The 27,942-nt window shown below is 40.0% G+C and overlaps 1 protein-coding gene across 2 annotated transcripts; it reads left to right on the forward strand.

The window, feature by feature from the left end:
• The first annotated feature begins 949 nt into the window (after positions 1 to 949).
• LOC102230194 (collagen alpha-1(II) chain-like) lies at positions 950 to 27,743 on the forward strand. 2 transcript variants are annotated; one of them, XM_005801738.3, is made up of 54 exons: positions 950 to 1,287; positions 2,612 to 2,818; positions 3,808 to 3,824; positions 3,940 to 3,972; positions 4,501 to 4,533; positions 4,658 to 4,711; positions 5,022 to 5,123; positions 5,574 to 5,651; positions 6,255 to 6,299; positions 6,413 to 6,466; positions 6,721 to 6,774; positions 7,137 to 7,190; positions 7,301 to 7,354; positions 7,444 to 7,497; positions 7,581 to 7,625; positions 7,720 to 7,773; positions 7,888 to 7,932; positions 8,039 to 8,092; positions 8,411 to 8,509; positions 8,618 to 8,662; positions 8,768 to 8,866; positions 8,948 to 9,001; positions 9,084 to 9,191; positions 9,276 to 9,329; positions 9,458 to 9,556; positions 9,692 to 9,745; positions 10,566 to 10,664; positions 10,778 to 10,831; positions 10,912 to 10,965; positions 11,053 to 11,106; positions 11,229 to 11,282; positions 13,535 to 13,579; positions 13,719 to 13,817; positions 15,090 to 15,197; positions 15,352 to 15,405; positions 15,515 to 15,568; positions 15,657 to 15,710; positions 17,635 to 17,688; positions 17,774 to 17,881; positions 18,042 to 18,095; positions 20,021 to 20,074; positions 20,171 to 20,332; positions 20,511 to 20,618; positions 21,455 to 21,562; positions 21,664 to 21,717; positions 22,986 to 23,093; positions 23,197 to 23,250; positions 23,363 to 23,470; positions 23,562 to 23,615; positions 24,111 to 24,218; positions 24,308 to 24,596; positions 26,047 to 26,234; positions 26,317 to 26,559; positions 26,647 to 27,743. In XM_005801738.3, exons 1-54 carry the CDS (start codon positions 1,194 to 1,196, stop codon positions 26,791 to 26,793), a joined length of 4,473 nt encoding a protein of 1,490 aa, XP_005801795.1. In that variant the 5' UTR covers positions 950 to 1,193; the 3' UTR covers positions 26,794 to 27,743. The 2 variants fall into 2 exon arrangements, with proteins under 2 accessions (XP_005801795.1, XP_005801798.1); XM_005801741.3 differs by lacking the exon at positions 2,612 to 2,818 and having other exon boundaries at positions 951 to 1,287.
• Positions 27,744 to 27,942: the final 199 nt, after the last annotated feature.

The following is a 27,942-nucleotide window of genomic DNA, read 5'->3' on the forward strand; positions in this document are numbered from 1 at the left end:
TCTGTCAGTCTTATCGACTCGCTAGAGGTGAATTCTTAAACTATTCTGTCCCATGTAAGGAATGAAGATGGCTTACTGGAAGGTCATAACCCAAGAATCGTAGTGCCTCTTATTGGAACAAAGAAGCTCATTCATCTGGGCTTATCTCCTGTAGACGTACTTAATAAAGATCACTCATGTGTTTCATCACACCTCTGGCTCAGCTGCACAATAGAGATTCTTGGCCTGTGAGTGCAATTTTATAAAAATGTCTGTCGTTAAAGTAAGAAAGTGTTTCAGAGCCACCAAAATGTAACATGTGAAGGTTTTTTGGCAGACCACCTGTCTTAGCTTGGTGGCTAAATTAAATTTTACACCGATCCTCGTAAGGTTGTTCTTCAGGTTGGATCTCACAGCTTGGTGTCACGTGTTTTCATGTCTGACCTTTTGGTAGGTTTAACATTACAAAGAATGCAACAAAACAGCCACTTTAATAAGATATCCCAATTTCAAATGTTATTTTACAGCGCAATAAACCAGAGCTGATTTTGTGTTGCATTTTTATAACAAGATTAAAAGACACAAGCTAACTAAATATAAGAAATTCAAAAATTCTTCACAGAAAATAATGCCATATACCAAAGGTACATTTGATATGCGACTTTATCAGAACTTTATCTGTTTTCATAAGCAACAGTGTTTTGATCATTTGATAGATCATAATAGGAGTTTCATCAAATCTCAGATGTCCAAGCTGCATGCATCCGAATCCGTTTTCTGATGTTGATGGTTCATTGTCTTCTTAATGTGAAAGTGGAGGTGTATCTATTGGCCAGCAGGTCAAGTCATGAAGGAGGGATTTGGTTAAAAAAAATAACCCTGAGAGCTTAGCTGCTCCCAGATTAAGAGGGGAGGGAAAGGAGGTTCAGGTTACAGCCTGACAGGAGGTCTGGGGGAAGGACTGGCATTTTGGAATATACGAAGATCCATACAAGACACGGTGGACATAAAACCGCGGTGCTTGCCCTGACGAGCTGGGTGCAGAGTGCCAGCTGGGGCCCCGCTTTGGATTCCACTTAGTTTCTGGAAGGTTTGACTGCATGGTGCCATAAGTCTCTGGGAACCCCTACCTCACACACCACCTGACTGAAAAGCCCGGTCTCCGCCGTCCCTCTCACTTCTCACCCGAGCTCCTGCATGTCTAATATTTAGACATGTTCAGCTTTGTGGACTCAAGGACTGTTCTGCTACTTGTAGCATCTCAAGTTGTTTTACTAGCCGTGGTCAGATGTCAGGAAGAAGATGACCGTAAGTCACTTTAAAAAAATACTTTTTTTTGCTGAATTTTTACTTTATGAACTGAGAAGAATTTTAATTTTGTATTAGTGTTTTCATATGGATTTGTTAGGTTATTTTGCCAAACGGCCTTAAAAATGTCTTGCTAAGACAGGCTGTTCATCTGTTTAGATAAAGGTGTCAAGATTCATCTGTGTCAGATGGAGAAAGTGATTTGTTCTCACCTCTCACACCTTCCTGCTGTGTGTGATGCTCCGAGACTCTATAAAAGTATTTAAATGCTTTTGTAACATTAAATAGAGCTGCAAACATGAAGAGATGAAGTCAGACACAGCTTGATCTCAGACATCAAGGCTTAAAGTGTTGCAGAAACAGAGCAAACTGAAGAACAGTGTTTACAACAAGGGGTCAAAGGCAATAATACATGTAAGGAATATATATATATATATATATATATATATATATATATATATATATATATATATATATATATATATATATATATATATATTAGCAAATTAGAGGTGTACTGTGTTTCCTTGCTGTATCACTGCATTTATTTAAAAGTGTATCCATTGGTCAGTTATGGGTTTTCTTGGCATGTCGTTAAAACGTTGTAGATTATACACCCAGTCCTGTGGTGCATACATAAAACAAATCACCTATTCTTACTTTACCATGTGTGTTTACACTGGCGCTTTACATGGCAACGATACCCAGACGGAGAAATGTAGAAGGAGCCTCTGTTTATTCACAGCACCAGCCTGTCAATTGGGCCCAGTATCCCCATAAGAGAGGTTCATTCATACAGGCAGTGGAGCAGGTTAAATACACTCAGCCTGCTCTGTGAAATACCTCAGCTCACTCTGCAGACACAACCGTTTGCTGTAGTTTGTGTTGACATTCTGTGTATTGCAGCTATAAATTTTCTCTTGAGGTGATAACGTGTTGCATATTTCTATCCAATCATCCAAATGAACATTTGTGACTCTCAGCTAATTATTTATAGCTGTAAAATCATAGCAATCATCATTTAAAAACTTCCTTAAACTGTATTCGTGCAAATTAAAGAATCATGTTTGGTTATGAATATCTTGTAAAAGAGCTGAGATGTTATGTTTTGATACCAAATGACTTTTTTATGCCCCTCCTTTGTGCTCATTAACCCCTCCCACTTCCTCACTTTCCCCCTTTGACCCTTCATCCTCACTTTCTTCTCCTAATCCAACATAATCTTTCTCTACCAACTCATCCCACTGTGTACATCTCTTCTCTCCGTGTGTAACTTTTCACTGCTGTCCCTCCCCTGACATCCGCCCCCTGCTGGCCACCACAGAGGAGGCAGGTGGCTGCATCCAGGACGCCCGGGTGTATAATGATAAGGATGTGTGGAAGCCAGAGCCGTGCCGCATCTGTGTGTGTGACAGCGGAGCGGTTCTGTGCGATGAGATAATCTGCGAGGAGATCAAAGAGTGTGCCAACCCTATCATCCCATCTGGAGAATGCTGCCCCATCTGCCCCGCTGATGCCACTGCCCCCATTGGTTGTAATTTATTTATTCACACACCTATAAATAAATTACTCTCCTTGCTTGCATTTAAAGCCATCCCAAGCTGAGACTTTTGACTAGGGAGCACACTTTGGAGCCATTTTCTGATTTCTGATGAGGTCAGAGGAAGTCACTGATTACAGCTTTTTGTCACGTTAGCTCCGGTTGCTCCATGTTTTGCTCCCTATTCCAAAGTCAATCTCTGCATGTGATTTATGGAGACAAGATGAGCAACATTATCATGATTTAATCACTTTCTTTAAAAAGTGTGATTTAGATTGGAGGATGTGCTGCCTGTTGTCTCCACCTGAATATTCTCTAGTGCTCAGTTTTCCACAAAGCAAAATCTGCCGTTTATCTGAAGCAATAATTACTCATTTTATTTCATGAAAGTATTTCCAAAGCTCTGTTCAAGACCAAATTATACATGAAGTTGAACTAGAAATCTCATGATAGATGTCTTCTTTATAAATGCATTGGCACCACTGAAAATCAACTGATATGTAGCCAAATATGCTTTAAGTTGTTTAAGTTGAGACTAAATTCAGAACATGCCTCAAAACATATTTAGTGACATGTTCGCAACCAGTTGTGTAAACTTTGTAAAAGCAAGAAATACATTTAGGTTTTGCTCAATTTTCAAATTGTTAGCAATGCCAAATTGGTACACAAAACGTGTATTTGCAGCTGTAAACACTTTATTTAGTACCAATTGAACATTACTTATGCTTACAGTTTGCATTAATAGCTAGAATTAACGCTGTGCTCTTAGCTCACTCCTGCTTCTGCTTCTTCCTTTGCTTCTTTGATATGATCTAGAATGGGTTTGGTGAGCGGTGTCTGATCTCTGCAGCATGCAGGTCTCCATTTCTCAGGAATCATAGACTGGATTCCAAATAAATCCTGTGCTTGAAATGTTTTTGCTTCAAGATGTCACTTTTAATGGTGTTTTTCTTCCTTTTCTGTCATCAATCCACCTGCAGAGGCGTTTGGTGCTAAGGTGAGACAGCGAGCAAAACTAAAATACTGACATTTGAGTAGAAAAAGCTACGACCGGACTCAGGATTGCATTTTGGTTTATTGTGTGTGAGAACTTTGTGCTTTTTGTCCATCAGGGCCAGAAGGGAGAACCAGGAGAGATTGCAGATGTAAGTGAAGCTCCTCATCTCGTGTTTTAAATATCACATGATTATTGCATTGCAGTTATTCTTATTTAACAAATTTATTTAAAGAGTTTTAAAACATTTTCTTGAATTTGCGAACATTTTTTAACATCTATTGCTCCTTTTCTTTAAGGCTTCTTTATTATGCTGATTCCTCCTCATGACCAAACTATCTGTAATGTCTTCTGCCATATAAAATTAGGAGAAACCCAGCATTCCGGCTGCATAATGAACCCTGTAAAATCCTTTTAGTTCTTCCCAGCAGCTTTTCTTCAAGTTCACATCAGGTGACAAAATTCAGCCCAATTAGAGGTCAAAGAAAGTGATGGTGTAGAGGAGGAAAAAAAAAAATCATCTTGTCATATTAAATCAATGTCAGATTATGTTTTGGGTCTGTTTGAGTCCACCTCCTGCTAAGCTGGAATGCTCTGTGGTGCAGAGAAATGTCTCTGAATGTGACAGAAGGAAAACATCTACTGAAACCTGACAAAAGATATTTATGTGTTTGTCCAGGTCGTAGGACCTAGAGGACCACCAGGCCCCATGGTGATTATTTGTCCGTCTTTTCACGTCATTCCTTGCACCAAATAATGACCATTCAGTACAAGAAGATTCATTTTACCTTGAATCGGAGGTTTAGAAGTATTAAACATGTTGTATTGTTTTGCAGGGCCCCCCAGGTGAGCAGGGGACGCGTGGAGAAACTGGCGCAAAGGGTGACAAGGTAAACAAACGAAAACTATATTCCCACAAAACAAAGTTGTTCTGACTGTAGCAGACTGGAAGCTTTAAGATTTATTGGACTTTTAGCCTCGTCATAAACGGGTTGTTGAATACTGACATACGATTGAAATTAAAACATAATCTTAAGCTAATTGAACTGAAGCTATTTGGGTTGTAACCAAAATCACAGTGTAAAGAAAGAAATGAGATATTATAGAAACAATTCCTCATAAACACCTCAAATGAGGGTTTATTAAAGCCCTTGGTTAGTCAACAGAAACTTAATGAAAAACAACTTTTTTTTTCCTCAGGGAAATCCTGGACCAAGAGGAAGAGATGGCGAACCTGGCACACCTGGAAACCCCGGACCCCACGGCCCACCTGGACCACCCGGCCCACCAGGGCTGGGAGGGGTTAGTATGAGGAAACGAACCTGCGCATGTCAGATTTCTGTTCAAATAACACAGCATCACTTCTCTGTAGAACAATTTGGACAACAGACAAACTTTACAGTAGAGCTGCACTGAGAAACGTCACAGAAGAAACAGAGTAAACGAGTAAATAAGGGATTCTTAGCTGTGTTTATCATTCTTCATCTCTTGTTTAAAGTGAGGCCAGGACACAGGAAAAGCAAAGCATGGAGATTTCTTAAAGTGTTTTCAGGAAGGTAGTTGGCCTGACAGAGCAACACAAACTCTTTCTAAAACAGCAAAAAGGAAAAACACAGCAGATAAAACAATAGTTTATGTGACGATTTTATCAAGCACACCTAAGTTCATTATAATAGACTATACCACTGCCTTTGGACCAATGAGTTTAAATAAATTGTTTTCCATCTTTGTGTGTTTTCTGTGTTTTTGCAGAACTTTGCTGCTCAGATGTCTGCAGGCTTTGATGAAAAGGCTGGAGGTGCTCAGATGGGTGTGATGCAAGGACCAATGGTAAGCAGGAACCTTCATGAAATTTTAATTTGATCAATATATAAAAGGAAAAAAAACACGGTAAAACGCAGTCCAATTGAAGCTCTTCACAGATGGAGGCAGCACTGCCACCTTGTGGGCCGTTTATTTATCTCCACCACAGGGAGTTTGTGTTCAATATCTTCACCTTCCTAAAATAATGGACTAAGTCAATTTTTGCCAGTTTCTTTTTCTCGTATTTTTTTTTGTTAAATCACATTTTTGTTGTTATTCTTGTTGCCAAAATCCCTTTTGACTAAAAATAACTGAGGCCATCATTTTAGGAAGGTGATGATATCATAGTTTTAGAAATACATTTGTACATGGATTGTGCATGAATACACATTCATAGCCATATCAAGTATAAAATGAATTATAATGTAAAACTCCACATAACTGGATTTTATAAAAAGGCTTTTCAACCTTGAGAGTATTTATTTAAATCGTCTTTATCATTTAAAATGCTTTATTTTATGCTTTGAATTAGCATAAGTTGAATTAGCATTTAAATTAGATATCATAATCTTTTCATAAAATACAAAGTAGCTTTGATTGTGGCTTCACAGTGGTTGTGTGTCCACACAGGGTCCCATGGGTCCCCGTGGCCCCCCTGGACCTAGCGGAGCTCCTGTAAGTTTATTCATATTTTAATCCACTTTATTCTAAGATTTTTCATATTAAATGTCATATATGTGGTTGGTAAACACATATGCTAATTGTTTGTTTTGTGTTTACACCAACAGGGGCCTCAGGGTTTCCAAGGAGCACCCGGAGAGACTGGAGAGCCCGGTCCAGCTGTAAGATCTCACATTAATCCCAGAATATAATCTGGATGCCGGAAAAACTGATTTCAGTGATTTGAGGATGAAGATAAACAATTTTCATAAACACATTATAGCTTTAATGTGTTTATAAAGTCTAATAAGATCTTTTCTCACTGATTGGGATTTATAAGACAGCGTTATGTCACAAAATGATTATGCATGTCCATCATGTGACACACATACACCATGACAGTAAGTCATGTTAGTCTTCATTTGGTTTCTGACAGGGATCGATTGGACCTCGTGGACCACCTGGGCCATCTGGAAAACCAGGAAGTGACGTAAGTCTCAACATGTCATCTACACCTGAAATATGTTGTTCACTGAACACCTCACACAAAATCAGGTTAGGCCTGTAAGTTATGCAGCCAAATTAAATGCTTAAAAAGTTCAACCTTTTTATTATTAAGATGCAAACAAAAATTATAACTATTTCAGTCCCGTTTCTGACCTAAATCTTAAACTGATGTAGAAATTTTGACAGTTCTTGTGAATAAACCCTCTTTACCAGCAGAGGGCAATGTTTCTCTCTGAACAGTGCCAGTACAGAGATCGTTAATCAAGCAGCAACCTCCCACTTTGGGGAAATACTGTGCACCTGCATATATTTTAGAGAATAATTAACTTATTTCTGCTTTTTTAGGGTGATCCTGGAAAACCTGGGAAATCCGGTGAGCGCGGACCTGCCGGGCCTCAGGTGAGCGAATATATTCCTAAATGAATGTTTCATTTGTCCCAAAACTAACTTCATCACTACCAAAGAAGAAGAAATTCATGGATAAAAATGTCCTGTTTATATTTTCTTAGGGAGCTCGTGGATTCCCTGGGACACCTGGACTTCCTGGAATCAAAGGACACAGAGTGAGAATTATAACCTTCACTGACCGGTAGAAATGGGTCGGTTCGGTCAGGTTTAGCTTCTGATGCTGTCACGTCCTGCTTCCCTGTAGGGTCACCCTGGTCTGGATGGAGCAAAGGGAGAGACTGGTGCTGCTGGAGCCAAGGTATAATCAATCAAAAATAAAATACTTTCTTTTCTTTTTTTGTGTGTTTTCCTCTTTTAAATTTTTTTCATACATCTTTTCAGGGTGAGGGTGGTGCTGCTGGAGAAAGCGGCAGTAATGGACCGATGGTGAGCCTTTTTATAGCACAGATTTAAACTGTAGTCATGTGAGAAGTAAGAGTTTTAAATAAAATGCCCTGGTAACTTATCTCCTCTGCCTTAGGGCCCTCGGGGTCTACCTGGTGAGAGGGGACGTCCTGGTGCTTCTGGAGCTGCAGTGAGTAACTCACTCTTTTTTAAACTGGGCAAATCTGACATTTGTAGTAATTTTTAAGAAAAAACCCTTAATTTTCATATTCGACAATGACTCTCCCAACTTTGCTCTCTTCAGGGAGCCCGGGGAAACGATGGCTTGCCTGGTCCAGCTGGTCCCCCGGTGTGTATCGTTGTTTCGTATCTGAATCACCACTATATTATCTTCATTATAGCAACCAGAAAGTTGAAATATGAGATCTAACGTAAAGATTTTTGTGAATTTTTAGGGCCCAGTTGGTCCTGCAGGAGCTCCCGGTTTCCCAGGATCCCCAGGCGCCAAGGTTTGTCCTGATGACAAATATTTAACATTTATGAACCTAATATTTGATATTTTATCTGTTTATCTGCAAATACATCCCATATTTTCAATGAACTTGTCTGTTTTTGTAATGTCATGTTTTGCAGACTGTAAATCAAAGCGTCTAACTTATTTACCACACAATTTAATTGTTATAAAACACCGTTTTGTGTAAAACACAGCAGGTTCAGTGTTCAATAGTGTCAGTGGGTGGAGCAAATTTTGCATTCAGTTGGTAAAGGAGTGAAAAGTGAGTTAGTTTTTCCAACAAAAGTAAAAAAAATCTGTTGTTTCCTGTCAGGGTGAAGCAGGTCCTACTGGCGCCCGTGGAGCTGAAGGAGCACAGGGACCCCGCGGAGAGGCCGGCACACCAGGATCACCTGGACCAGCTGGGGCGGGGGTTAGTTTGTCAGGACTATATTATGTCATGGTTGCTTTTTTCAACATCCCATCAGTAGGCATCAGTGTTGATATGTTATAATTTATTGCTTCTTGTTGGTGTCTGCAGGGTAACCCCGGCACTGATGGTATTCCTGGGGCTAAAGGTTCTGCTGTAAGTCCATTTTATTACTCAAAGGTTTAGTAATTACTCCCTAATAATCGGTTTCAATAATATTTTTTTACATTTTTTTCCTTCACTGCGTCTTTCTCCATGAAGGGGGCTCCTGGCATTGCTGGCGCACCTGGCTTCCCCGGCCCCCGAGGCCCACCTGGACCACAGGGAGCAACTGGACCTCTTGGGCCCAAAGGACAATCTGTAAGCCGTCTACAGAAGACCAGAAACCAAAGAAATGTTTTCTGTGGTTTAATTTTTACCCAGTTTGTTTTTTCTATTTAGGGAGATCCTGGTCTTCCAGGACTGAAGGGTGAATCTGGACCAAAAGGAGAGCTGGTAAGTTGCTCCACTTTGACCGACAAGAGATTTCAGGTGATGTGAGTAGATGAAGTGTGAACTAAACATCCTGGTACTTTAGGGCCCCGCTGGGCCTCAAGGGGCTCCTGGCCCTGCTGGAGAAGAAGGGAAGCGGGGCGCGAGGGGAGAGCCGGGAACTGCTGGGCCAAACGGACCTCCAGGAGAAAGAGTAAGAAGTCAATAAGAGGATGTTACCATGAATATATTTACTAGAAGATGCACACATGCTAATCTAATTTGTGATTCCTTGCAGGGAGCTCCTGGTAACCGTGGTTTCCCGGGTCAGGATGGTCTTGCTGGTGCAAAGGTTGGTCCTACATAAACGAATCTCAATCAGAATGAATTTTACCTCTTTGACTGTCAAAACTTGGTATTTTTTCTGCATGATGACTGTAGTAAAGTTGATTGGTGTTAAACTTATTGCTCCACCTTAAGGGAGCCCCTGGTGACCGTGGCGTCTCTGGTGCTGCTGGGCCAAAAGGTGCCACTGGAGACCCTGGACGTACAGGCGAGGCCGGCCTGCCAGGAGCCAGAGTGAGTTTTACATCATTAAACATGACCAAACCTAAACACGTCAGGTTTGGTTTGCTTTATAATACTTTCATTTGGTTCATTGTTTAACTAGTTTCTTACAATCTTAAACATTAAACATTAATGTGCTTCTCTTAGGGTCTTACTGGTCGTCCTGGAGATGCTGGGCCGCAGGGCAAAGTTGGAGCTTCTGTGAGTAAAATATTTAAAGCATTAGATACAATCTGTTTCAGAATAGCAAATACTAAAAACCCAACATAAAAAGAACAATTTCACAAAGTACAATAATCACAGCAGGTTTGCTGATAAAGAATCTTAATGCAACTTTAAATCAGAATAATGATTTTAAAATAACCTTCGCCAAACAATAATAATATAATATTCCTGCAACAGTCTGCTTTTTTCAGACAATGGAGTAATATTAGAGCTGGACAATAAATCAATAACAATATATATTGCAATAGACATGTGATCGAAATATCAATACATTCTATTCAACATATAGAATATTCTTGACCTCCTATCCAGAACCGCACGGCATTCTGGGAAATGTAGGCAGAGGAAAGGTTTTAGCCGTTCAACCTCTCATAGCCAGCTTAGTAATGCTGGTGGAAGCGACTTACTCACTCACTCACTTTTGGTTGCCGAGCAACAATCTGTTCGGTAGCATGCAGTTTCAAATTCCACCACCCCCCCTAACTTTGGTTACCTAGCAACAAGCCTTCTGAGTAACTGGTGCAGCAGCAGTTTCAGGTTTTGCCTCATAACTGCTTAAAAATAAAAAAACGGCGAGGAATGAAAACTGTGGATAAAACAGAAAAGTTCACGCCGCCAGTTTGGCAACATTTCAGCTATTTGAAACAAAAAACTAGTCAATAATTATCAATATTTACTGATCAGAAATGAGCACATCGTGGTACTCATTTCAGCCATATTGTAATGTGTAATGTGATGTTATTGCAGGCCTCAGTTGTGGCTGTTCATCTGACCTGTTTCTTGTTGCCGTTAACAGGGCGCTCCAGGTGAGGACGGGCGACCCGGTCCACCTGGTCCCCAGGGCGCACGTGGACAGCCGGGTGTCATGGGATTCCCTGGACCAAAAGGAGCAAATGTTCGTAGCTGAAAGATCTGATTACAGCACACGCAGAAATTTAAATAAGTGCAGATGATGAAACTCTTCCATGTTTGTGTACCATGTAATTAAAGTAATTTTCTCTTTACTAGGGTGAACCTGGAAAACCAGGAGAGAAGGGACTCGTTGGTCGATCTGGTGTGAGAGTGAGTAGTAAACTTCCACCTAAAATACTTTACCCTTTTTACCCAAAATTATAAATAATAAAATTCATCTCTCTGAACAGGGACTACCTGGAAAAGATGGTGAGACTGGTCCTTCTGGACCTTCTGGACCCGCTGTGAGTATTTCAGTATTTCAACATCATTTTAACATAGATTCTGACATTCAGATTGACTGATTATTATGTTTGAATATATCAATTTAGGGGCCTGCTGGAGAGAGAGGAGAGCAAGGACAGCCTGGTCCTCCTGGCTTCCAGGTGGGTTCATGTTTCCATAAGCCTGCTTCATCACTAAGTCTACTGTAAAACATTACCATATAAAAGCTTCTTTTTTTTCAGTGTAATATGATTTCACTCGTTTCTTTTCTCCTGTCGGACAGGGTCTGCCTGGCCCAACTGGTTCCCCAGGAGAGGGCGGAAAACCTGGAGATCAGGTGAGACATAATAATTGGGGCCTGCCATGCAAAGCAATGGCAGGAACCTATTACTATTGTCGGAGAGAAGCGTCTCTTTAATCTTTATTTTTCTTCCGTAACCGTTAATGCGGCTCGTACCGCTGGGTGCACACCTACAAATGAGGTATCAAAACGTGCAGAAAATTCACGCCATTGGAGCTATTACTTCTGGTGGGATTTGGGCTTAACGTGGCGACATAATTCGCAAAAAACTACGAAAAAAACCCCATTATAACTCAATGGGAAAAATCCTAGAAATACCCTATTTTTGAGGATTTGCTGTGTCGTCACAAATTCACCTAGAAATGCCATTCAAATTTCATTTTGTAGATACGTCTGTGATCTCTTCGAAAGTGAAGACGGCTCGTCGATACCAGTTATGGTTTGTCCACAATTTGCCTCTAAGCGACCCAAAGTTTCTCATTTTTGCTCAAATTAGAGTGACAGCCGACCTCGGATCAGATATGGGCACAACATTTCTTTCTCTCATCACTGTAAATGCTCTGAGTGAGTTACAGATATGAATCTCGGGACTATCGCAGAAGACACATTGAACTGTCATACGCTCGAAACGCTTTTCGAATATGTATTACGGTTCCCGAACAAGAAGGATTTGTTTCCAATGCTTTTTTTCAGTAAAGTGTGTTTGCTCAAACACACTTGTGTGTTTGAGAGCTCACAGCTCAGAGCTCACACCTGCTGAGACCATTATTTGCCATAGCAACGGAACTCAAGAGGCTATTGGCTGCTGATTTGGACTACGAATACGCATCGTTGTAGTTCTATCTATCCTCAGTTGAAACAGATCAGGACTGAGAACTGGCCTTTAGAACTACCTGCTGCTATGGGCTGTATATAACTGATTTAACTCAGTAACTGTTACACATGGGATTAGTTTGGAACTTTAAAATGGAGAATAATAATTTCAAAATAAAAGCCTTGAATATTTTTACATCAGGTAATTGCTGTTTTTGGCTTTATTTGACGTTTTCATCCAAAGCACTGTTACACATGGGATTACTTTGGAACTTTAAAATGGAGAATAATAATAATTTCAAAATAAAAGCCTTGAATATTTTTACATCAGGTAATTGCTGTTTTTGGCTTTATATGACTTTTTCATCCAAAGCACTGTTACACATGGGATTAGTTTGGAACTTTAAAATGGAGCATAATAATAATTTCAAAATAAAAGCCTTGAATATTTTTACATCAGGTAATTGCTCTTTTTGGCTTTATTTGACTTTTTCATCCAAAGCACTGTTACACGTGGTATTAGTTTGGCCCTTTGAAATGAAGCATTCTGAAAATTTCAAAATAAAAGCCTTGAATAATTTTACATGACGTAATTGCTCTTTTTGGCTTTATTTGACTTTTTCATCCAAAGCACTGTTACACGTGGTATTAGTTTGGCCCTTTGAAATGAAGCATACTGAAAATTTCAAAATAAAAGCCTTGAATATTTTTACATCAGCTACTTGTGTTTTGAGCATTATATAACTATTTTAACCCAAGGACTATTACGCATGGGATTAGTTTGGCCCTTTGAAATGAAGTTTAACAAAACTTCCAAAATAAAAGCCTTGACAACATTTTAAATCGTACCGAACGGTGCACGTCCGCCTCGCTTAACGTTCTTGCGGTTCTCCGCGTGCCACTGCTTACGTCGCGGCGTTCTTTGGCGTCGACGCCGATTTGTGGCGCGACGACGCCGGGCCCGAACCCCACGGCCGCGCCTTGGCAGGCCCCGGCTAAATTTCTTCCGAAATTTTCTAGTTACAGACTGATTTTTTATTTTTTTTTGCATTTGTTGGTTTATCTTTTTTCAGTATATGTCAGAAACGCTGGCAAAAGAGCTTAAAATGTAGATGACAAACTAAACTTTACCTAATTGTAATTACTTTCTCCTGTTTTTAATTATAAAGACATATATCCTTCATGACATTAAACGTAATCTTTTGTAGAAATTGCAGATATTTTACAGCACGGATCCAAAATGATAATCATAAAACAATTAAATCACATATTTTCAATCAAATCCTATATCTGTAACTACAAAAAACAGAATAGAATAGAATAGTCGTTTATTAATCCCACAGTAACAAAAATAAATATTTTATTTACTCTGTATAGGGCAAGGATGCTGTTATAACGTGAAAACTACCCAGTATTTGTATTTGTTGGTGTTGATAAATCATGAAATATGAAAAGTTTATGCTTGTAATTCCCAGGGTGTTCCTGGAGAGGGTGGAGCTCCTGGTGCTGTTGGACCCAGAGTGAGTGACCGAGTTTCTAATCGTCAGGGTTGTCAGAGCAAAGCAAGCTGCTTTCATACCTGAAGGCGTTTACTTTGTTGTTTAAAGTTCGCAGTTTTTTGTTTAAGTGGTTAGTTGTCTTACTGTCCATCTTTAACAGGGTGAGCGTGGTTTCCCTGGTGAGCGCGGTGGCGCTGGGTCTCAGGGTCTTCAAGGACCGCGCGGACTTCCTGGAACACCAGGAAGTGACGGACCCAAGGTCAGCAGCTGATTTCTACATGAACTTCAATATTTGTTTGGTTAAATCTCTTACAGGCTGATAAACATTCACTAACTGTGGCAATGAAAAGGTGACATCTGAAGTTGTTTCAAATCATATTTCTTCTAAGCTGCTGCTTCAAAGTGTACAAAGATTTCAGAAAAGATTTCTGTTTCTGACCAGAATGTCATCCAGTTAAACCTGTTGAACAGTGAAGCTATAAATCATCAATGCATTTCTGATCTCTTCTTTTATTTAGGCTGAGGACAAACACAATCCTAAGTGTAACTCAAAAACTAACAGCTCTCTAAAGACAAGTGAAAAATTACAAGCCTCCAAACAAATATAGTCTACCATTTCAGACTTATAGTAAATAAAACCTGTTTGTGGTCGTATCTGTTCGGAAATATTCATTTAGCTTTGGCAGAGCTGATTATGCTCTGCCATCATGAGATGATGTAGGCTAAATAATCTTCAAAAGCAACATATCTTGACTGAGTCTTAAAATTTTTTTGAATTTCTATTAGTTGCAAAGGTTGCAAAGCAACTTCTATGGCGTTAGGAGTCCAGAAAACAACATTTGACATTTAATTGAATGAAAATACTGTCAATGGTATTAACTCTGAGACAACAGTTCAAATAAATTCACCTTCAAAAATGAAGGTAAAAAAGCGTAAAAAAAAAAAAATCTAGAGTTAAAAATAATGAAAATTCAGAGTTTTCTATTTTTGTTGTTTTTAGATTAACACAAAAATTAGCTTTGGTCAATCGCTTAGCCCAATTAATTGATGTAAAGGCAGTAAGAAGATACTGCAGGAGCAACACAACATCTGAGGTGTTGGTGAATTTGACTAATTTTAAAGAAAGCTAACTTTTTACCTTAGCTAGTTAGCTTAGCTTTGTTGCAACTTTTTAAGCTAAGCTTAAAGACTCATACTGTTGAAGTCTGGCTGAGGATGACTGAATTATCCTATTTAATCAAAGAATTGAATTAAACATAAACTCTTGTTCATGTTTTTAGTATAAATCTATAAGGAAAAGTTTAGTGCCAACAAATAATGTGCACTTCAATATTTAATGCTTAGGGAAATAATAGTGAAATGCCTGTTCTTGAATGCTTGTAATGGATAAAATATACGCATAATGTTTTCCTCTTAATTGCTGAATTAAAGCAACATCTAAGTTATTGTAAGCTGGAAGGGGAACAGGATCAACTATTTTGAGAATAATTATACCGTATGGTGGATTTCATACTCACCTTGTTTTTATCAGGGAGCAATTGGACCAGCTGGAGCTCTTGGAGGTCAAGGACCCCCAGGCCTGCAGGGTATGCCTGGAGAGAGAGGAGCTGGAGGCATCCCAGGAGCCAAGGGAGACAGAGTAAGAAACAGAAATTGGTGTTTCAAACTTAAACTAAACAGATTATCTAACAGGTAAAGGCATAGTATATGTTTATAATACCGTGTAGTTCTACTGCAGTAAGAAAAACAAACAACCAAAAGAATACTTTCAGTTTCTGTGGCTTTTTTGACAGGGTGATAATGGACAGAAGGGGCCTGAAGGCGCTCCTGGAAAAGACGGTGGTAGAGTAAGTTCAAAATATATGCTTAGATTCGTGATTGTGTTTAAAACTGGCGTTATAAATCGATTTAGCATATCTCTTCTTATATCTTCACCAATGGTCTTCTCTTGTGTAGGGTTTGACTGGTCCCATTGGTCCTCCTGGCCCATCTGGACCCAACGGTGCCAAGGTAAGAATCACAGTAGAATTTAAATTGAAATCTAGATCCTACTTAGGTGTTTATTTTTAACTTTACCCATGTTTCCTTCTTGTTTTAGGGTGAGACTGGACCAACTGGTCCTTCTGGTGCTCCTGGGGTTCGTGGTGCTCCTGTAAGTACTTCCATGACAAACAGAAACATAGCATGTGGTTCTTCTTTTGCCAGTTGTTTGTTGTCTTGTTGGTCAATGTAATCCTGAAATACTCATCCATGACTTATCTTTACTGTTTTATTTAAGGGAAGGTTATTGTCCAAGATGTTATGGTTCTTGGCCCCTCAATGCACTGAAGTCACGTCATGCTCTTAATAAAACAAAATAGTACCAGAGCGCCATGTTTTCAGCTCATTGTTTTATAATGTGGATGATCTTCCAGATCTTCTAAATATTCCCTTCCTCCAAACACTGAAGGTCAAACCGATACCAAAGTCCTCCATTTTGGTCTGATCTGACTACAGCGGGGAAGTAAAACTCATTTTCATCTGGGGCCACATCATCATGACAGCAGAATCAATAAAAGCAACTAATAACTAAAATATTCCAACTTTCTCTGCATTCAATTAGTCTTTCTAAAAAATTAAATAATATCTAACATTGAAGTAATTTGGTACAAAACAAATAAAAACTGATTTTATTTGACTGATTAAATAATACTTAAGCATACTTTTGTCAGGAAAATCAATCTGGACTGTCATAAAGTCTACAGGGCCACAGAAATAGTTACAGTGGGCCAAATTTAGCCCGCGGGCCTTTAGTTTAACTCATGTAGACTATACTGTAGTATCCTCCATAAAAGCTTTCTGTAAACCAGTTTGATGTTCACTGGCAAACCTTACATGAGGCATCGATAGCAGAGAGTTGGAAGATTTCACTCTGTTACAGCCTAATGCTATGCTAGCCGTTAGCATAGCAGTTTATTACAGCTTAATGCTACACTAATAGATATTGCTAATGGCGCTCTTGGTGGCTGTCGTCCCAACTGAACTCTGATTGATTGAATGATTCATCGATTGATTGATTGAGTTATTCATTGATTGGTCTAAAGGCACATTAATAAACGGTGGGAGCTGTATTTCTTGCTTTTTTTGTAGAGCAGGGATGTCAAACTCATTTTCATTTTGGGCCAAATCAAAAATCTGAATGTTCTTAAAGGGCCGGTTGTGCCAGTTAAACTATCATTAAACAGCTGTTTGTTTCAGCATTCATTAAGTGTTTCTGAAAATTAAATAATATTGATCATCTTTTCAGACTGATCAGTCCATCCTGGATTTCTTGATCGTTTTTGTATTTTTTTTGCTATCAAAATCACAGATTTTGTGGCACCAAGTTAGAAATATTTGTAAGGAATTCGTACAATATTCGTGCTAAAGTATGACGTTAAACGTGACTTTTTATTAATCGCCGTATTAATCACAGACTATAACTTGACATCAAGTAAGGCTGAGGCAGATTCATTTAAACCCAAAGTTTCTGGGCAATTTTGAGAGAAATTTGCAGTAAAAATCTGAAACAAATGCTGGAATCTGTTGATATTGTGTGAGTTTTGCACATTTGTGAAAAAGTGGAGAGACTTACTGATGTAATTTGTTGTTTAGAGGGCCACATTAAAAGGTACAGCGGGCCAGATTTGGCCCCCCGGGCCTTGAGTTTGTCACGTGTTGTAGAGGACGAAATATTTCACTCAGACATACATATACATTTTTTCACTTTTATGGATTTTTGTTTGTTATTCTGTCCACACTGCATCCAAACATAACAATAAAAATAGAGGCAGTTTGTTTCTTTTTAAGGGCTGAAACTTATGGCCTCATTAGGGGAACAAATACTTATTTCCTTCACTATTTTAAAATAACAAACAAACTTAAGGTTAAATAATACACAGCATATTGTTTTTTCTGATCTTGTTATGAGTGTTTTCCTCACTGAGAACACCAAGCTTTGTTATTTTATCGCAGGGAAGTCCTGATTGACTTGTGTCAGTCTTCCTCTCTGTTTGAACAGTCGGTATTGACAACCTGTCTGTTCTCCATTTCTGCAGGGTGACCGCGGTGAGCTTGGTCCTCCTGGGCCTGCGGGCTTCGCTGGACCTCCTGTGAGTAAATAAAAGACGATTTTTTTCTGCTAATTAAAATCGTAGCAATAACATTGTGCTAATGGCTGCTCTAAATGACATTCAGGGTGCAGATGGTCAGCCAGGTGCTAAGGGAGAGCTCGGTGAGTCCGGACAGAAAGGAGAGGCTGGTGCTTCTGGACCTCAGGGATCCTCCGGAGCTCCTGGGCCTGTGGTGAGTATATGGGCCAAAAATAAAGTCTGTATATATAACGCTCTGTATCTTGTACCCATTTTAAGTCAGGAATGTAAACACAGCAGAATATAGAAGAGATATTTTTATTTTGCTGTAGAGTTACCAACAACATGAGTGATTGTTGCTGCTGTTTTTTTAGGGACCTACTGGCATATCTGGACCTAAGGGAGCACGCGGTGCCCAGGGAGCTCCTGTGAGTAACTTCTATTCATCTTATAGCTCTGAATCATCTGATTTTGTCACTTTAGTCTTAGTTTCATAACATCTGATCAGATTGGTAATCTCCCTCAGCTCCTATCTTGATCACATTGCAGGAAACCCCTTCAGGTCACCTTGATGCAATCAGACCTAAAGATGTTTATGTCTGTGTCAATGCATATTTAACTTATGCTACAATTCTGAAATTAAAATAAAACATTTAAGGTTAAGGCTGAAAAGTTAGATATATTCAAACTTTTAATTCAATATTTGATGATGGTAATGAACAGCTTTTAAAACCACTTAGGATAATCTGATTATAATTAATACAAATATACATGTCTGCATTTTAGGAACTGTAAAAACATGTCAGAAGATTAAAGTATGTGTATTTGATATTGATTTTGTCCAAGAACATTTTGGGGTGGCAACTAAAGCAACAGGTCATGCTAGCAACTCAGTTAGCTAACAAATTACCAACAATATTGAGGTTTTTATGGATTATTTTACTGGTTCAGATGTACCGACTGAGGGAATTAGCAGAAATATTACATTAAGCAAAAGGCGGCATTACATAACACTAAAAGTCTCACATTGCGTTTGAGAGTCACAGTCATCTAAAGATGGTACATTTGTCTATAAATGGATTCCAGCCTTCATTAATTATAGAAACAGAACTACGATCAGCTCTGGCAGCACGAAAAACCTTTTTCACTGTGGACACTTTAACTATTCAAAGAAGAAGAAAAAGCAGTGAAGTCAGCCTTAATAATGCTGCACCAAAAACAGGACTCTGAATCTGCTAAACTTTGATGTGATCCCACCATTGTTTGGTTTATTTTTCAATTAATTCAGAAAACTGTCAATGTTTTCAGATGTTATCAGTAAGAAAATGTCTATTCGTTTAAACTCTAACATGGTTTGATTGTGTCATACAGGGTAGTTGTCTGAGAATTACATAATCAAAACACCAGAAGAAAAGGATTTATAACTGTAGTGACGATTTTACAAATTTAAGTAGTGTCAGTGTGGAAATGTCCTGCACGGTTTATGTTTGTATCGATGTGTAGTGATTGGCTAATCTTATCGGTTTTGGATTTTTATTTGTCTAATTGAATATACAAAAAAGACCAGGTAATCTAAAGATAATTTACAGGTTTGTCAGTAGGGCAATGCAAACAAAAGAACATTGCTAAGGAGGCTAGCTGATCATAGGGCGCTGTTTACAAGAATATCAAGAAAAGTTGAGCGGAAGGAAAAAGTGTGGCATTAAAACTGTAAAAAACCAACAGCCTACTTAAGAGGATTGTGAAGCAAAGCCAGTTTAAGAGTTTATGGGATATTCAGACAGTGTTTACTGGTGGTGGAGTCAGACACAAACACAAACACATTCAGGATGTCTGCTACAACCACTGCTGAACGAGAGATTATATTATCTGCTCTAAGAAAAAAAACTAACTGGACTGCTGCTCAGTGGCTCAAAGTCTGGAGGAAGAGAGGAGAGGAACAGAATCCAAGTTACTTTGCAATGATTTATAGTCGTGTGTTATCTGTTGTTGTTGGTCCACTGTGTTTTATCCAAAATCAGTTCAAATGTCGAACACAAAATTTTAGGGCATTTCATCCTTCTTTCATGAACATACTTTTCAGTAGGTTGAATATTCTGTGTTCAAATATTTATTTTAATTGAGCTTATGTAATATTCTAGTTTTACAAAGAAACAGAATGTTGCGTTTTCATGACAAGTTTATTAAGTTTATTAGTAAAATGGCTTTTTGATCCAATTTCACACCTTAACCATGTGCTTGTCACTTTTTAAAAATAGTTCCAACTTTGTATCTTTAGGTAAAACGCAAAAAAAAAAATAATAATAAAAGCAGCAAAAGCCTTTTTACAACAAAGTTTTCTTCTCACTGACAGGGAGCAACAGGTTTCCCTGGTGCTGCTGGCAGAGTTGGACCTCCTGGTCCCAATGTGAGTATTTTAACTTTAGCAAAGAAGAATAATTCAAAAGTTTTAAAATATTTTGGATAACTTTACCTACTGAAATTCTCTGCCCGTCCATCACAGGGTAACCCTGGCGGTGCCGGTCCTGCTGGTCCCGCTGGTAAGGACGGTCCGAAAGGTGTTCGCGGTGACGCCGGTCCTCCAGGACGGCCAGGAGAGGCTGGGCTTCGTGGACCACCTGGAGCTTCAGGAGAGAAGGGAGAGCCTGGAGAGGATGGACCTCCTGTGAGTTGGAGATTTTTGCCCCATAAAGACCCAGTATTATCTATGACTGAGCCGATGCTAAGAGAGAACAGTCTGAATCAATCACCAGCTAATTTAGTGGCATATTTACCAACTGATTTATCCAGCTGTGGCTTAACAAGACCATTTGATGACAAAGGGATCTCTGTTTCCTCCGTAGGGAGCTGATGGCCCTTCAGGTCCGCAGGGTTTGGCTGGAAGTCGTGGTATTGTTGGGTTGCCTGGTCAGCGCGGTGAGAGAGGTTTCCCTGGGCTCCCTGGACCTTCTGTAAGAGTCTTGGTCCAGATGATTTTTACCTTCATATCATCAGTGTGAAACCCTCAGTTCATCAGATGAACTCTAAAACACGTTTTATAAAGTTTTCACAAATAAACCTTTGGTAGTTTAAAACAGAGGTTCCCGAGGTTCCCAAAGAGCATCAACCTCTGGCATGAAACCCACAGAAAATGCTACAAAATATGTACAGAAGCATCAACTTTTATTGTTTTTTTATGCACTATTCCATAATTACCACATTCATTTAGCATAAATGCTGCCTCATACCTTCTGATTTTAGATGGCCATGAGTTCTGTGATAAAACTTTTTATTATCAAATGCTATATTATCACTTTATTACCAGATAATACACATTTTCAACACAATCCCCACTTTTGATTATAAGTAAATATGTAATATTTCATATTAATCACATCAGATGTTATTTTATTCCTATAGTCTTTATGCTTTTTCTTTGCAGCAGAATCCTCCACAGCGTTGCTGAACGATTCCTTTGGTCTTTTTCTTGTCAGAAACGTTTCCAATCAGAGACTAATCAGCAGAAATAACACTTAAATAAATTATCTTAGCTTATATCTTATTAAAAAAAAGATTGAAAATCAGAAAACAAAAACTGTAATGAAAAAATTAAGATAAAGAATTCATAGGATTCAATTTTATTTTTTGTATGTTTTTCCCTCATCTTTTCTCTCCCACAGCGCTCTCCAGTGGCCCCCACTTTGAAAAACTGGTCTTAAACGTGCTTCTGAATAATTCACTGGAATTCAAATTCTTTTTTATAAGGAGTTGTGTTGTATTTCTTAATCGGTGTGTCCTCTGTGTTTAGGGAGAGCCTGGTAAACAGGGAGCATCTGGTGGTGCTGGTGACCGAGGACCGCCTGGACCCGTTGGGCCTCCTGGACTCACCGGACCTGCAGGAGAATCAGGCAGAGAGGTCAGACCTAAGCAATAACAACGAAACAATTATACTTACAGCTCTGCAACCTATTATTACGGGATTTTCCGTCACGTGAAAAAGATGTTGTTATTTCCTAGGGTACGCCTGGATCAGATGGACCACCTGGTAGAGATGGATCTGCTGGAGTCAAGGTGAGGACTTTTGGCTGCAGGTACAGTGGGAAAAGAAAGCATTGAATATGTAAACGTGACAGTAAATGCACACCAGGTATTAGTGGAGGCCCATGTAATCCACAAAAATGCTATATGATGTGGTGGACTGGTGACCTGTCCAAGATGGAACCCGTATCTCACCCAATGACCGCTGGAGATAAGCACCAGCGTATCTCACTGGGATTTTGTCCTAGTCTTCCTCACAAGCTCTTCGGACCTTAAACGTTCAGTGGATCTTTTCTATGCAATCTGTTCTTGGGTTCTTTCTAGATTTTGGATTCAATGTAAATAATTGGTCGGAGAATTCTAGACCTTCACTTTCTTTGTCTGAAACCAACAGAGATCCTCATCCTGTGTGTTTGGAACTACTGTCTTGCTGGAAAAAATTCTTATAAAAATGTCTCCATTCATCTTTCCCTCAATGATATGAAGTCTAACCAGTACCATTTGATAAAGGAATCCCCTAAATAATAAAGTTTACTTCTCCAAGCTTCACCATTAAGGTGTTATTGAGATGATGTAATATTTTCAAAGCTCATAACGGTCTGACCAGATTCTAGTCTTCCATTGTTTCTTTGTGCTGTCTAAAGGTTCTCCAGAAATCTTCACCAGGCTTTTTCTTCTTAAGTGGAGTCTTGTGGAGTGAGGAAGCATAGAAACAATGGTGGTTGAGTGAATTACTTAATGTTTTCATGAAAAAAACTGTACCTACTAATCCCAGTCGTCTTTGTTTGACAACTCTTTTGAGGAGCATCTGGTTGTATCTGGTTTATGGTGAAATTCCCATTTTCAAGCGACGGTTCTAATGGCGCTCATACTCAATGAAGCATTCAGAAAATTTTAAAAAATGTGAGTAACCAATAACAAGACAATATTTTGCAACAATAATAGCATTTTCTTGGTGTCCTACCTTGATAATGAGGTTCTAATGAGGCTTTTTTACTTTTTAGCTGCTTATTTTGTTCAAGTTATCAATAATTATTTCCTCTGACATCCTACTTTATTTCACATATAAGCAAATTTGTTTTGGCATTTTTATATTTGGGTTGTTACTGATGTCTGATGAGAATTTCACATCATTATACATCTTTTTGCTGTGAAGATGATTGCTGTGTTCAGTTCTTATTTTCTCTGCTGTACAACCTCAAAACTAGCCTGCTAATTTCTATTTGATTTAAATCAAGCAGATGTGAAATATGTTGCATAACTTTTATTCTGCTGCATCATAACCTCATATCTTCCTCTAGGGAGAGAGAGGTAACACCGGTCCTGCAGGCGCTCCCGGAGCTCCAGGCGCCCCTGGGGCTCCCGGGCCAGTTGGACCCCTAGGCAAACAGGGAGACAGAGGAGAGGCTGTAAGTAACACTGCATTGTTAATGACACAGAAATACTGTATAACCTAGAATCAGATAATATTTAACATGAACATGACAAAGTATCTTGAATCATTATTTCTAGGGCACTCAAGGACCTGCAGGACCTCCAGGACTGGCTGGCGCTAGAGGAATTGCTGTAAGTATTGCTAACACTAACTGAGATATCAGTGTTGGTATGATCTTTTATTCATTTTAAAGAGCTACCCACGTAGATTTAAATTTCATCAGTTGGTAAAACTTTACTCTAGGGACCCCAAGGACCACGTGGAGATAAGGGGGAGGCGGGTGAGTCTGGAGAGAGAGGTCAGAAGGGTCACCGTGGCTTCACCGGTCTGCAGGGTCTTCCTGGACCTCCAGTAAGAAATCTAAAAGACTTTCCCTACTGTGCCAGTTTTCATCTGCAACTTCACTTCCTCCGTTAAACTGTGGCTGTCCTTGTTCTGACAGGGTCCCGCTGGAGATTCCGGGTCTGCTGGACCTGCTGGACCAAGCGGCGCCAAGGTGAGGACGCAGAAAATAAGGGTGGAAAAGTCAATTAAAGCCATTCTGGGCCGCAGATTTGCAATGGTAGTAAAGTGCGCGGCAGGTCAGACGTTTTGTAAGTCTCCAATCAAAAGATGAAGATGAAGAGCGGAAAGGCTGCATTTTTTAATTACCCATCGCTGCGTTTTATAATTACTGTGTGTAAGAAACGTGGCAGACAGGCAGCAAGGATTTTGATTTGTGGAAAAAAACTCATTCCAAGACTGGAACATGGATTTTAGTGACTAACACAGATTAGCTAAGAAGTGCACGATAACCGCATGATAAGAAAACCATCACACAAATTATCTTCACTGATATTAGGGAAAGCATGAGAAGCTAAAAACTATTCTTTTGAAGTTCTTTATCAGAGTCAGGCTGCAAGGTGGAGCTAAGACACCAAATGAAGTCTAACTCTTTGAAATAAGCCAGTTCCAAGCTAACTTTTGCTTTGATTGACACTTGGTTCTGTAGGGTCCCCCTGGTCCACTTGGACCTGCTGGCAAAGACGGATCCAATGGACAGCCTGGTCCCATTGGACCCCCCGGACCTCGAGGACGCTCTGGAGAAACTGGTTCTGCTGTATGTAGAAGCAACATTTACAATCCTCATATCCGTGTGTGCTGTACTCTTTCCATAAGGTCACATTTCCTGTTTCTGCCATCTTTCAGGGTCCTCCTGGGAACCCCGGGCCCCCTGGTCCTCCTGGCCCACCAGGTCCAGGCATTGACATCTCCGCTTTCGCTGGCCTGGGCCAGACTGAGAAGTCTCCCGATCCTCTCAGGTACATGAGGGCTGATGAGGCCTCCAGCTCCCTGAGGCAGCATGACATTGAGGTCGATTCCACAATCAAGTCCCTCAACACCCAGATTGAGAACTTGCGCAACCCTGACGGCACCCAGAAGAACCCGGCTCGCTCTTGCCATGACCTAAAGCTGTGCCACCCTGAGTGGAAGAGCGGTAAGTGGATCAAACATTAATGTTTCTGAATAACAGATATTTTAGGATGATAAACAGTAAAATCAATATATTTTTACAAAACCTGCACAAAAATAAATTATTATATACAATTCTTTCCAAAAGCATTCATAACCCACGATCTTTTAAAACAAAGCTGCCATGTATTTTGTGACTTAGAAAGTAAATGATAACTGGTTTACAAGTATTTTTCTAAATACAGAACAGAAATGTGTAGCATTCATTTGTATTAACCTCCCCTTGGTTTGATGCTACATAAAGGAGTGCCAAAAATGTTGCACATTTTTGTACTGCTTCTAAAATCAGCCCAAACGTTTTTTTTTTTAAATCTACCATAAGTTTTTTTCCCCCAATAAAGTTTATGTTGGACTCAGGAAAATGTGCCATTTCAAAAACCTCTGGAATGTAACACCACAAATCAGCAGGCACTGCCCCTTCCTAAGCAGCCCAAGTGAAGCCCAACTGTTACCTAGCAACCTCAGTGGAGCTTTGGACGTCACCTAGCAATCCAAGCTGAGTCTTTTAGGTGCACACTGCAGCCCAAAGTGACACAATTCCAATCTTTTTGTCAAATCGTCTTTTTCGGGCTAGCCATTACAAATATACTGCTCAAAAAAATAAAGGGAACACTTTAAGTGTTCCCTTTATTTTTTTGAGCAGTGTATATGCAACCTGTATGTGTTCTCCAGTGTGAACTGCAAACAACCTGAAAGTGTCCTGCATGCGCAGTAGAGGGCCCAATAACGTCACACATAGAGCGCATTCTCAGTGCTTTGCCAAACAATATAAGAAGAAGAAGTGTTTGCAGAAGTAAACATGGATGCTAACGGTGGAGCTTAGCTTATGATTATAAGAATATCCTTCATTATAGTTTGCCATGGTTGTTGTTTTTCTTCCTGCTGGGTGTGTCAGGGAGCAGAATAGTGACATTTGTCGAGTATCAATGACATTCAAGTCGGATGAATTCGACCTGGACGTTAGGTCACATTTGAATCGGATACGTATCGGATATCTAAGTGGCCTGGGCCGCATTCGAACAAAATTCAACCAGTGGTGTTCAGACTGTTATGAAAAGATCAGATACAGGTCGCATTACGTCCAAAGAAATCGGAATTGAGTCAGTTCAGGCTGCAGTGTGAACACTACACACTCATTTCAATCAGGTGTGTAGCAGCATGGGAACCTAAAACATGCAGGGCAAGTGGTCCCTGAGGACCAGGGTTAATAAACACTTGTTTAGATCAAAGAACACTCAAGGATTAGCGTGGTCCAGTCACAGTGATATGAATACTTTACCTGTGCCTATACCTAGCCTGGGATACAGGCTAATGCTAAAGGCAGGATTCCCATTGACAACATTTAACCAAATCTTTCATTTAAACACCAGGCTTTTCCTCCTATTGACCGCACTACTTTACTTTCATCTTCTTAGGTGACTATTGGGTGGATCCTAACCTCGGAAGTACAGCCGACGCAATCAAGGTCTTCTGCAACATGGAGACAGGAGAGACCTGCGTCTACCCAAGCATCACAAAAGTACCAAAGAAGAACTGGTGGACCAGCAAGAGCAAGGACCGCAAACACATCTGGTTCGGAGAGACAATGAATGGCGGCTTCCACGTAAGAACACAAAAACTGCAATGTTATTTTCCCCCAGCAGATTCAGAACAGAATGCTAACCTGCTACTTGGTTTTGCCACAGTTCAGCTATGCTCAGGACGGTCTTGCTGCCAGCGCTGCCAACGTCCAACTGACCTTCTTGAGGCTTCTGTCCACTGAAGCGTCCCAGAACTTTACTTATCACTGCAAGAACAGCATTGCCTACATGGATCAGGCCTCAGGAAACCTGAAGAAGGCGTTGCTACTGCAGGGCTCCAACGACGTGGAGATCCGCGCCGAGGGCAACAGTCGCTTCACATACAGCGTGTTGGAGGATGGCTGCAAGGTGGGCGCACAACAAAATTTTATTGAATGGTATTTCTGATGGTATTTTAATTCTAAAGTTGCAAATGTCTCTTTTCTCACTGAACAGAGTCACACAGGCCGGTGGGGCAAGACTGTCTTTGAGTACAAAACACAGAAAACCTCCCGTCTGCCAATTGTAGACATTGCTCCAATGGACATCGGAGGAGCAGATCAAGAATTCGGAGTGGATATAGGCGCCGTCTGCTTCTTGTAAATTGGAGTATCACAATGCCCCCCCAAAAAATAATAATAAAAAAAGCTGACCATGAAAACATTCCACACACTTCCACAATAAAGGAGACTGGAAAATAACAAAAAAAAAAGAGAGAAATGTTATACTTTTTTTCCCTCACAACAAAGTGCTCTCCTAGTTGTACTTCCTGGATGTGAGCACTGAAGGGCACCGGCAATATCTGTACAACACAGCAGCATTTTGTCTCAGCCCCACTTCCTGAGATCCAGTCATGTTTCCCAGGCCCAGCCGTTGACTGAAATGAGTCTGAGCCAGGAAGGAGGAAGAAGTGGGACCAAGAAACCAAACTATGGAGAACAGAAACATGACTCGATCGTCACTTATTTATTGTCTAATCCAAGTGGGCAGAGTTGGGATAGGACGGGACGGGCTCACTTTTGTAAGTAGCAGAAGCCTCCCCGATTCTCCCTAAAGAACAGCTGCACAACCTCTGTCCCAGTCCTACGCCGCCTCCCTCCTCGTTTCCCTCCCGACACATAAATTTTAAAATCAGTGTAGACCAAGCGCAAATTCGCTTTATTAAATTTTATTCTCAGCAAGTTAAATTTACCCTGCTACTCCAGAGTAGTACATCGTGAGCAGAAAACTTTACTGTGTATAATAAATATTTGGTTCTAATGTTGTAAAAGTCTGTGTTTATAAACAACCAGATGGTTTTATAGATATATATATTTCCACGTAACGTGTACATGTGTCTATATGCACACCAATACTTGTTTTGGAAAGTAAGGTGCCATTCTGGTTGTATGTTTTCATGTCCTGCACCCCCCTACCTTCCGGTCAGAAGGTCCCGCTCTCGTCCCACAAAAAAAAAAAAAAAGATTGGCTTTATAGAACTACAAGGGAAAATATTTCTCAAATTTCTCATGTAGTCGCCCAGATTCCTAAAAGCTACCTCACGGTTTTAAAAAGAAAACAAATGAAAATGTCGAGTTGCGATGTGAGCTGACCAAAACGGTTAGCTTTCATATGCGTCTAAGACCCGACGGCCATCTTTGTTTTGGGTTGCTCTTTTCTCTGAAGGTCCTACGAGTTCCCCCCCGCTCCCTTCAACCTTCCCCAGCCCCATCCCGTCCACACACCCTTTTTATTGACTCCCACTAGCCTCAC

This window comes from Xiphophorus maculatus, chromosome 1, assembly GCF_002775205.1.
Source record: "Xiphophorus maculatus strain JP 163 A chromosome 1, X_maculatus-5.0-male, whole genome shotgun sequence".
NCBI lineage: Eukaryota > Metazoa > Chordata > Actinopteri > Cyprinodontiformes > Poeciliidae > Xiphophorus > Xiphophorus maculatus.